The 12,196-nt window shown below is 45.3% G+C and overlaps 1 protein-coding gene across 1 annotated transcript in view; it reads right to left on the reverse strand.

Moving 5' to 3' along the window:
- Positions 1 to 12,196, reverse strand: part of LOC119177023 (large neutral amino acids transporter small subunit 2) — an 87,988-nt gene that overhangs the window by 12,853 nt on the left and 62,939 nt on the right. Inside the window, exon 6 of the mRNA XM_037428373.2 lies at positions 1,353 to 1,456. Within this exon, the coding sequence (XP_037284270.1) occupies positions 1,353 to 1,456 (104 nt within the window). The remainder of the gene's footprint in view (positions 1 to 1,352; positions 1,457 to 12,196) is intronic.

A 12,196-nucleotide genomic window follows, 5' to 3' on the forward strand; every position in this document is an offset into this window, starting at 1 on the left:
ATAGGCGTGTAGCATATCTCAGTCTTGCCGAGCTAGGCGAATCCATGGCTATACCACTACCGCGGGGTGTGCACTTATTCGGGTTCTGCCAAAATATATCCTGAAAGCCACGGCTTGAAACGGCCTAACTATCTTTTTAGTGCGAATGCACTTTATAAGCGACCCTGAATCCGCCATCCACGGTGCACCTCCTCCTCTCCCCTAGCAACGGCGCGAGGAGCGGAGAGGAGCGTCTGTAGCAACGGCACAGCGACGTCACACACCACGTGATTGCGCGCGCTCCGCCCTCCGCTCCGTAACTGCGCGCGCCCGCGCAGCCACGACTTGCTCGAGATCGGCAAGTCGTCATAGGTATGGATCCATCGCAGGCATCAACCTCGACTGCGATGCCTCCAACAACGAATACAACGCAATCGAATGCGAGCACTGCACGCGTCGTTGAAGATGTCACGCCGGTTGAAGACAAGGCAGCGCGGCGAAGGGCCCGTGATGCCGTGCGCAAGCGGGCCGCGGACATAAACATTATTATAGTGCGAATTCACTCTCACATATACGCGTAAACTCACCAAGATTTCCCGACCAAGATTTCCCGAGAGGGTCTAATGGTTCCTGGGAATCGCAATGTGATCCCACGGAGGATGCATGATGATGGATGGTAGCGCAGACAACGAACACGGACAAGAGAAGGCACATAGTTCGTTGTCTGCGCTACCATCCATCATCATGCAACCATACCAACAAGCCCAAGTCGCCACCCTCATTGGCCCACGGAGGAGTTTACGTTAACTCACTGGCGAATTCCAACGTATTTTAACTAGCATAGCATCACCCCGTCCATTCTCACTTAACCATGTTCACCCTGGTGGAAATGCTTGGGAGTTTTTTTTTTTCATGTTTTCTGTAGAAACTAGAATTCGGTACTAAATACAAGGTTTAGATAGAAGATACGGTGCTTTCGTTCAATTCTTCTCTTACAAGCAGTAGGCAAATGTGGCGAAAGCGGCGGTGACGCGACAAATGCTACCATCTGGAACATGCGCCACAGAGCATTTCCGAGAGCTATGGCATTTTTGCTCTTTGTCACTTCCAACTAAGTCCGAAAATAAGCATTTGAAAAATACAAGTCCTCGCAGGGGAAACAATTACTCCAATACGAGTTACAGAAGTAATGTACACTTTATGTGACATAACAAAATTGGATTCGATATGAAAAAAAAAAGAAAATATGCAAACCGAAAGCCACACATTGTCTTTTTACCTTCTCTTAATTATTGTTTGGTTTTTAGCGCGCCTCGTTTCACCGTGCTACTCGTCGTTTCTTAGCCTTTCACGCTATTGATACCGGTACTCACCTTGCAATAGTAAACATGATTCCGTTCAGGCCTCCGAAGGTTGACAAGCTGACAAACACCGGCATGATCCATGCTACGACACCAATTGTACGCTGCGCAAACGTCTGAAAAAAAAAAAAACAGGAGCATCGTTGTGATTAAATAGTAACTGTTTTCTGGCAAATATCCCATCTATGCGTGGACAGAATAATTAGAAGGCCAAAGAAGACAAACACAAATTAGCATATCCCACGTACAATGGATATCGATGATACACGAAGAACGTATGAGGAAGGTTGATATGTCACTTCAACATCAGCACAACGTCACGAGGCGGACCTAAATTATGCCGTACATCAATTCTATGTCATGATTATCATGTTTGGACGTGTCATTTACCTTCGTCGTCTATGAACGTCAGGTGATACCAAATTTGTTAAATGTGGAGCTAGCGAAACTGCTGCGAGCGGGCTATGAGCGTAGCATGAAGTCATGTTTACGTAACACGCATGTCATGAATAATACGTTTGGACGTGTCATTTACCTTCGTCGTCCACTCACGTCACGTAATACCAAATATTGTATATGGGAAGCTAGCGAAACGAACACGAGCACACACATATTCATGTTCTTACATGACACGCATGTCATCATTATCATGTTTGAATCAGTCAAATACCTCGCCATCCATTGACGTCACGTAACACTAAATTTGGTATATTAAAAGCTAGCAAAACGACCGCGAGCGCACTATGAGCGTAGCATGTAGTAATAATTTACAGGACACGAATGACATGATTATCATGTTTGGACGTGTCATTTACCTTCGTCAATCGTTGGAGTCACGTAATACGAAATTTGGTATATGTGAAGCTAGCGAAACGGCCGCGAGCGCATCTTAAGCGTAGCAGGTAGTGATGTTATTTCATGACACGCATTTCATGATTATCATGTTTGCACCAGTGATACACTTTCGTCATCCATTCACGTCTCGTAATACCAAGTTTTGTATATGTGAAACTAACGAAACGACCGTGCGCAGTGCGCACAATGAGCGTGGCGTGTACTTATGTCTTACTTGACATGCATGAGATGATTTCAACGTTAGGGTCTGTCACTTATGTTCGCCATGCAATCATGTCATACCATACACCAGTTTTGCACTATGTCATTTGAACGAAACCAGCAAGATCAGCAGGACTACGAAATGTAAGTCATGAAATTCATGACATCCATGTCATAGTTTTTTTTTGTTATGAATAGTCACCGATGCTTGTCATACAGTCACCTTATGACATGCCAATTTTGGTATCGATACGATTATCAAAACGGCCAGGAGAGCTAAAAGTCGTAGGCGGATGGATGGATGGATGGATGGATGGATGGATGGATGGATGGATGGATGGATGGATGGATGGATGGATGGATGGATGGATGGACGGACGGACGGACGGACGGATAAATGAATGGATGGACGGGCGGATGTATGTATGTATGTATGTATGTATGTATGTATGTATGTATGTATGTATGTATGTATGTATGTATGTATGTATGTATGTATGTATGTATGTATGTATTTATGGATGGATGGATGGATGGATGGATGGATGGATGGATGGATGGATGGATGGATGGATGGATGGATGGATGGATGGATGGATGGATGGATGGATGGATGGATGGATGGACCAACAATGCATGCATCTATCCATCTATCCATCCATAGATACGCTCACATTCGCCGAAGTTCGATAAGAAATGCTTTGCATTTAAAAACTAAAAAACCTGAACGATCACTTTTTTTCTGTTTATGTTTCCCTTACTCACGCCCCTCGTTTTAACGCAACGTTTAACCAACAACAGCCAAAAAACAAGTATACTCTTAAGAAATGCAATGTAAGGTGGCTGCCATTCACTACAGCCCGAAAGGAAGAAAGCGGGCCAATGAGCAGACTTCAAAATGTCAATTGAAATAATGCACTGTTGCCCTCTTTGGCAACAGTCCTCAAGAAATATTTGCAGTAAATGACACGCCCGAATGCATTTCTTTCAGGGACAAAAAGGCAAAAGGAAAGTGAAGAGTGCAAGGAGAATCCAGAGGATTATAACAACAGACAGCTGAGCTAGTTGGCAAGTACTCATATTAAGGAGACAGGGCGTCCGAACACGGACACAAGAGCTCGTTCTTCCAAGCGATAATTTGGAGCTGCAGCTTTTGTAGCTTCCCACGTCTGAGTTGTGCCCACTTATAAATGCTAAAACTCACCAACAGATTAATGTTCAAACTAACCCCTCCGCTTGACCAAAATAAAGTTCCCTAATAGTCATCATCACCATGGATTGCACCCTGTTATATATGTGTCTTTTTGTGAATTCCAACTTGTGCTTGGCAAAAGCGTCTTATAAGCGCGTCTGGCTACTATATTAATCTAATAAAACTGCCAGACGTCCATTGTACGCACTCAATATTTCCATATGGTAGAGTAAAAGTATTGGTACATTACTTTATTAATGCAAAAAACCGCTGACTTTCTAGCAGTAACGTGATGACAACCAGCAAAAAACGTAAACATTCACATTCGTACTTCATGATGATGCTGTGGTGGCCGTTTCCATTCATGAACAAGGATCACTGATAGGCTACCAGAAACTACAAACATCGCAAGAATAATGGAGCCAAGCAAGGTTCACAAAGCAAAGCTGTTGTGCAACTCATCGCCGCTTTCCCTGTGTAGGAGAATGAGACAACGCAAAATGCAAGAAAGAATCCACAGTCAAGGCACCTATGTATTACATCGCCTTGCGCACAATCGCTCACAGTTACCATGAAATGAGAAGGGAATAAAAAGGACTGTGTAGATTCGTTTACTCGTCACGTTTTGAAGATCAGTCGACTTCCGTCAATTTCCCATTTCCATGGCATTCTGTAAGTCCGACATCAACGACGTTGGAATTAGACGTCAAAATTTTCAGCCAAATTTTGTTCATATAGGGTACATATTCTGGTTACTAGTAGCATGCAAAAAACCAGGGGCACGAACCGTATATGGCTTGTTCTGAAGTGCCTATATAAATTGTAACTCGGGTTATCTCATACGCAAAGATAAAGCAGGAAGAATCCGTGTCCCAGTTCACTCATATGCCTGGCTTAAACCTGTTGTAACAGTAGAGGCGCTACCCGCGGCTGCGGCAGGTTTTACAATATGCATAGTATAGTATCCGAGAAAAGCCATTTGCAAAACGTTATACAAACGCCACTATCACATACGAGATGACCTCACTTTATTGCCTCCGTCATTATCACATCCCCTCTCGGCGCCTCTCAAAATAAGCCCCCCCCCCACCCCCCACCCGGCAGCGCTATCTTTTGCTCAACACGCGCGCGGCCCTATTCAAATGTCCAGCCATGGTTATATCGCAAACCATCTCACATGGAACTATTCGCGTGCTCAATATTCTGCCTATTTTACCTCGCTGTGAATGAAGTAGCACTAAAGAAGAAAAAAACTTCTATGCCAGAGTGCAACGCACACGCGTCATCTGCACAACATATCAACCTCATATTTCATTCGTATCTGCGATATCCATCATTCGTTCTTGTAGTCGATACATCTGTAAAAAATTATCCAAATGGTAGCTGTCTTCATAGGAAAGCTGCTAAACTTGTTTCAAAATTAAGTGAAACATTGAGCGAAAATAAACCAATGTGGCATCACGAAAGAAGAACATACACCACAAGAGCTCACTCACAACTCATTTTGATTAGGCGACCGAACGTAAGTACAAGATACAAACACCACTTCGCGTATGTCACAAAAAGTTACAGGCCTACACCCAAGGCACGTGTTGAGTGTCTGCCAATAAAATTGAATTCTTTGTCATGGAATCATACAGATGGCTGACTTACACCTACATATGGCGGCGTTCTTTGTGATGTGATTTGCCTCCGAGATTTCCCGCGTGGTCTAGCTGATGCTGGTGACGAAACAAAACTTTAGCGCTTTTTAACAGTCGTTTACACTTAGATATATGACAATGGGAGGCAAGATGAGATAAAGACGTGCTTTTCAATTAATATGTTCTCGATGGCGGGTGTTAATGCATCGACAGGTATGGCCGATGTATATGCATTTACAAAACATTTTTACATAACAGCACCTTACAAAAGCATTAGCGCTTTTTCCACTACTATTTCCACAAATCGCCAGAGAACCTTGCGTCCTTCGGTGCGCGATGAAGCACATGTGCCCAAGTTTTTGACGTGGAGAAAAGATCACGCGCCCTCATACTGCATCCTCACTTTTTTTTTTAATTCATGCGGCGCAGCCAATCGGATGCCAATATCTGGTTATCATCCCGGCCTTCCTCTTCTCTTTCTCTATAGTCCATGCGACGCCTTATGTATACACGTAATAACCACCATATCCCGCGATATTGTTTTCTTTTTTATTCACTTTCACAGGAGGGATACCATGTCACTTTTCAACAACGCGGATGACGCGTGTTGGCAGTATTGTACTCGCTCCACAAAACCCATCTTGAATTTCGCATCACCGCATTCTAAAATTGATAAACGTGGAATTGTATTGTCCTGCTCACGCACGGTATTAGACAAAAGTTGCGTACTCGTCATGCACGATCTCTTCCGCGTGCGATATGATCGCCTCGCCCCGCCGCGGGGGTCAGGTGGCTAAGGTACTCGGCTGCTGACCCGCAGGTCGCGGGATCGAATCCCGGCTGCGGCAGCTGCAATTCCCATGGAGGCGGAAATGTTGTAGGCCCGTGTACTCGGATTTGGGTGCACGTTCAAGAACCCCAGATGGTCGAAATTTCCGGAGCCTTCCACTACGGCGTATCTCATAATCATATGGTGGTTTTGGGACGTTAAACCCCGCATATCAATCAATCAAATATGATTGCCTCAAGGCGGTAGCGAAGCCGACAAACCTCGTCGCTTCGGTGTGCGAAAAAGCTCATATGCACTGCTAAACGAAGACACGGTTCTTCTCCTTCTAAAGCTAATGGAGAGAGAAAAAAAACTGCAGTATGGGGTTATTCCGCATATAAATAAGACGTCGTATGGACAAAAAAAAATGTTGGGAAGAGGTAAGGGGTGAGAATAATATTTTTCTGCATTTCAGAAGCTTGGGCGCATCTGCTCCAACATGTACAAAAGTGTACAGAAGGGCGCAGGGTTTTTTGTACAGAATAGCCGAAATGGCGGTCAAAAACACGCGAATGCGTTTGTAAAATGCTGTTTAATCCCGAACCACACGTACGCTACTTGAGCGTGAGCAGGATCACGTCAGCGCGCGTACCCCGGGCGCGACTTGCGAGGAATGGCGATTTCCACTTTAAAACACTACGCGCGCAGGCGTGTGCTAGCGCGTGCTTACCCCCAAGCAGACGGGAATAGGTGGGTGGCGCCGCGTAGTGAGCTCTTTGTGAGATTAGAAGGGATTTATATGAACTTGACCACTCTCTGTAAGTCAAGGTGGTGCCGTACAGAGCCATGCCGCACCACTTAGCACTGCCAGGCAAGCATGAGTGCGTACGCGAGTGCACTGCACATCGCAGCTACGCGCACGACGATAGTGCACCGCCGGCAGCTACGCCAAATCCACCGCGACGTGATCGATCCCAACGAGTGCTGCTGGTTAAAACTATTCAGCACTACAGAGCATAGCCAGACAATCACGAGTACACACTAGAGTGCATGGTGTGCATCGCTATGATGTGCACGACGCGTCGTGCGAAGAAGACCTCAGTGGTCTCATGCAGTCAGATATTGTGGCGAAACATGTACGAATAGAGCTCGTAAATGAATACATATGGCAGTGGGCGTACTTGTCCTGTATGTAGGGATGTAAAATATGCACGAAAAGGAAATAAAATGTAATCTGAATTGGTTCCTACACGGCGGCTATGTCGATGTCTGAGTACAGCCACGGTGTCGTTTTGTATCTGCAAGGCTCCAAGTGCGACCAGCGCGGCTAGACCAATGCCACGTAGAAGGTGGCATTGACCAGTGATTACATATAGCGTTGTGCACTAGGCGTCACTTTCTTTCTTCAATCCGTGACGCGCTCGATTCTGCGGGGGCACGGTGGCGGTTAAGTGTATGCGACTCGCTGCGCCCTGATTAAAGAGATAGCACATCTTGTCTCCGAAGTAAACCGGTGCCACACACGTCATTAATTCTCTGCACGTTCGTTTTAGTTGAAACGCATCATGTGATAGTGAAACACGAACGAGGGCATCGAAACGAAAAGGCGTTGAGCCTAAAGCATGCTTCAGTTTATTAACATAATATAACAAGATGCAGGGGTGTTTTCCGACATGATACCAAACGACGCAAGTCTTCGGAACTATTAGCTGTAATCACGCTTCTCCAAAGCTTGCGATATTCTCTATAGAGAGCATGTAAATCACAACACGTTCCGCGTGGCTCCAGAAACTTGCGAAAACACGTGAGAGCAGTGATGAATTCAAAAAGCTGAGTGACAGCTGAAAAAAAAACAAAACAAAGCGTCTTCATGAATGAGTCGCCGTTCCCTGTTTCTTTGTACTCCAATTGTGAGCTCTTCGAACCACGACAAAACGAGAAGGACGCTTGAGATTCAGGCCCAAGAGTAGAACACGAGAACCTGATCGAGATTACGTGGAATCGCCTTCTCCATAATTAGCCTCAACGTGCCGTGAGGAAAAGAAAGCCTGTGCGCGTAATATTGAACACATTTTTGCCACGCAGGACGCGCTAATTTTTCGCCCACTACCAACGACGCTTACGTGGACACCGACACCGCAATTTCTGCGAAAGGGGCGTTCAACACGAGCGCGTTAAACGAAAAGTTCGGCTGCTCTGCGTTGTCTGTGAAGCGACCCACGTACAGACCCATTCCATGTTTGCAAACACAGGTAGGCGGATGTCCACATTATGGGTAAAATTATAGCGACGTCTGCACGTAACTTCCGCCATAAGCGCTGAGGGCTGCAATGTGCGCCAACAAACAAAACTAAGTTGTGAGACGCGACTCACATCCAACCATGACACCGCTCGTCGGCATACCGTTTTTTTTTTTTTTCCTCGTTGCTTGACTGAGAACGCCACATGCACCATTGAAAACCCAGCAGAAAGTGCGGTAGGCAGGGCGTCTTTTGCTTACCAAGACAGCGCCACCGCATTTTCGTAACGTAAGTCCGGGGGAATTTGTCTATACACTTCACCGCCACCATGCCCCCATTAAACTGAGCGCGTCACGGAATGAAGAAAGCGACGCCTCGCACGAAACGCTCTATGTAATCACTAGTACGCTGCAGGAGTATAAAAAGATGTGGCTGCTAAATTGAAAGGACGCACATGCGCCCTCTCCACGTCAGAAGGTGCGGTGATGCAGTTTTTATCGGAGTGCGGTCGTCGCTCGCACGTCCCGACTTGTTTTGTCAACGGGTGTACGTGGTTTGGTCTTAATGTGTGGCGTACCGAATCCCTTTTTCATGTGGTCACGTGTAGATCAGCCAGACCCGTCAATGTTTCTACACCCGCCATTAAAACACAAAAATTCATTGAACGTTACACCTTTTGCAGACCTTCTTTTGAAAGCACTATCGTTTTCTTTCATCGCCCGCATCACACCACGCGAGAAATCTTAGAGGCATTGGCACATCTTCATACGTCATATATCATAGCATGACAAGTAATTCAGTTTTATTAACAGACATTGAATACGTTCTTTGGGGTAGGCTTGCAACTCCTTGTGACATGCGCGATGCGATGTTTGTATGTATGTACAGCCGTAATTTTTATGAAAGAGTAGAACACGAGAGCACGAGGCATATAAAAAGAGAGAGCAGTGCCATCACCTGCACCCCTTCTGGCAGCTTTCCTTCTTTCTTTATGACCTTATATAGTTTGTATAGAAGTATATATTTAGTTGGTAGTGGGTAGAAGCTGTGACCGCAAGATTTCTTATAAAAACGAATCATGTTTTGTTTAAATGTCCCAACAGAAGAGATATTTCACGAAGAAAGCGCAAAATAAAGACACATACGGGACGGGAGTGCAGGCAGCATGCAGAGCAAATGCCACCACTTTTTTTTTATTTTCAGATTTCACCACTGCACCACGCCAATGTGTGGCACGAGGCTATCGGCCACGCCCTCGCGAGCTCTCTTTCAGAAAAATCCCACCTGTGTGTTCTGTCATCTAAGACAAATCAGTTGTGAGTGAGCACTTGTGGTGTTTTTTTCTTTCTTGGTCCCGCGTCGCTTATTCGAGCTCAAATGTGAGATACCAACTAGCCTGCCTAGCTATCTAGTTTCAGGAGGACCTACAGCACGTGTTCGTCGCATCCAAAAAAAAAAAAAACAGCCTCGAGACCCCATATACTGTCAAAACAACACACCATATATAGACAAAACAACACACCATATCACTGCCTTCAATAAAGGCCGTGATATTGATAACCAAAAGCCCGTGCAACTTCTAGTTAGTGTATGTGTTATACGTCTTCTTCTCTGTTACGTCATGGATGCGCCATATCTCAGATATTCATTAAAGGGACCATCCTTCACTGCTTTTCTGTTTTCTGTCGCAATAAAAAGGTGCCTCCTGAAGTAGTGTCTGACATTGCAGCGAAGTTCTCTGAAAATTGTGTAGAAATTTTCAGGACAGGATTTTTTTAAATGCGAAGCATTTCTTAGCAAACTTTGGCGACTTTGAGCGTATCTATCTATCTATCTATCTATCTGTCTATCTATCTATCTATCTATCTATCTATCTATCTATCTATCTATCTATCATTTATCTATCTATCTGTCATTTATCTATCTATCTGTCATCTATCTATCTATCATTTATCTATCATCTATCTGTCTATCATCTATCTATCATCTATCATCTATCTATCATCTATCTATCTATCTATCTATCTATCTATATATATATCGTCCGTCCGTCCGTCCGTCCGTCCGTCCGTCCGTCCGTCCGTCCGTCCGTCCGTCCGTCTGCCTGTCTCTCTGTCTAGCCGCCTACGACTTTTCGCTCCCCTGGCCGTTTCGATAACGGTATCGATACCAAAATTGGTATGGCATAACAAGACTGCATGATGAGCATAAGTGACTAGTCATAACATGAAAATGGTTACATGTATGTTATGAATGTTATGATTTACATTTCATGGTCATGCTGCTGTTGCGGTGGTTCCGTTCACATGACATGTTGCAAATCTTGTATGGTATGACGACTGCATGACGAACACAAATGACAGACCCTAACGTGGAAATCATGAGATGCATGTCATGTAAATAAATGACTACATGCCACGCTCATGACGCACTAGCAGTCGTTTCCCTAGCTTCGCGTATATCAAACTTCGTGTTACGTGACGTAATTGGATTGCGAAGGTATATGACTGGTGCAAACATGATAATGACGACATGCGTGTCATGTAAGAACATGATAACATACCACGCTCATGATGCGCTCGCAGCCGTTTCGCTAGCTTAAACATGTACCAAATTTGACATTACGCGACGTGAACGGACGACGAAGGTCCATGACTTTCGTGTCCAAACATGACGCGAAAGTCATGTACGGTATAATTTACGACGGGCTCAATCAAATTTTGTTTATTAATCAAACAAATACATTAGTGGTCGTTTATGGCACGCACACACGTTTTTGTTGCTTTCATGAGTGGCGGCGCCACGCCGTGGTGGTCTAGTGGCTAAGGTACTCGGCTGCTGACACGGTTGCTGACACGGCTGATGACACGGTGTCACTTTTGCATGCCCTGCGGAAGCACCTAGCGATAATACCGCGACAAAAATATTCAACTTGTAGGGGCAGCGCTCGCTGGACGCCGCTTTTTCGCCTTCGTTCCAGACGTGTCACGGCGGCGAAAACACACGTGCTTCGCCAAGAAGCAGGACTGCTCGGTAATCTTACCGCATGCGTAATTATAAAAAAAAAAATACCGCAATGTGCGTGTTATCGGACTTATCACCACCGCGAGAACCAAGGCGCAAAAGCTGCGCACAACGTGGACTGCCCTACAAATGGATATTTTTGTCGCGATATTATCGCTAGGTGCTTCCGCAGCGTATGCAAAACCTTGCGATTTTTCTGTCGTTCAGGTTGGCAGGTAGGAAAGGCTGCACTTGCGCAGTGCGCGCTCTCGAACTTCTCTGGTAGCCGTGAGAAGGCACCACGGTGTTGTTGGCCACGAACTCCCGTAGTCTTCAAAAGTTTGATCGCCACTGTACGGTATAAGCCGTCGTTCGTTCCGAGCTTCGACTGCGGAAAGTTTTCCGTAAATGGACACATTGATATATAGCGTTATTCACTCACGAATGCAGTAAACGTGCCTTATAGCATTTCAAATAGCCTGTCGTAGCGAAAGCCAGAATACAGTAGGAACCTTTCGTGTGCACCGTTTTGGTGTTGATACTGTGGCAGAGCGGCTAGCGGATCTAACAATGGCTGTTTAAAAAAGAATCACATGAGGCATACACATTTCTAAAATATTTACCAGGGGAAACTGTCTGTGGGGCTGCAATCGTTCGGGCAAAATTGGAATGATGGATAGTACATGGGTTTACCTAGTCTTCGTGCACGCGGCTTCTAATGCTTGGGTGGCTTTGTTTGTTGTTGTGTTGTCGTTTTTGTTCCGGATCAAAGAATAGCTCGTTCTGAACCTCGTGAGCTGAGTGGAATTGGTGAGCCTGAAAGGGTGAAGGTGATGAAGCAGGACTGCTGAAGGTTTGCCAAACTTCGTGAATTTCTTCTTACTACAACGCCGTTTCAGGCCACACCGAGTCACAAGGCGAAAAAAAAAAAAGCTTAGGCATGTCAGCAATAT

This window comes from Rhipicephalus microplus, chromosome X (assembly GCF_043290135.1).
Source record: "Rhipicephalus microplus isolate Deutch F79 chromosome X, USDA_Rmic, whole genome shotgun sequence".
NCBI classification, from domain to species: domain Eukaryota; kingdom Metazoa; phylum Arthropoda; class Arachnida; order Ixodida; family Ixodidae; genus Rhipicephalus; species Rhipicephalus microplus.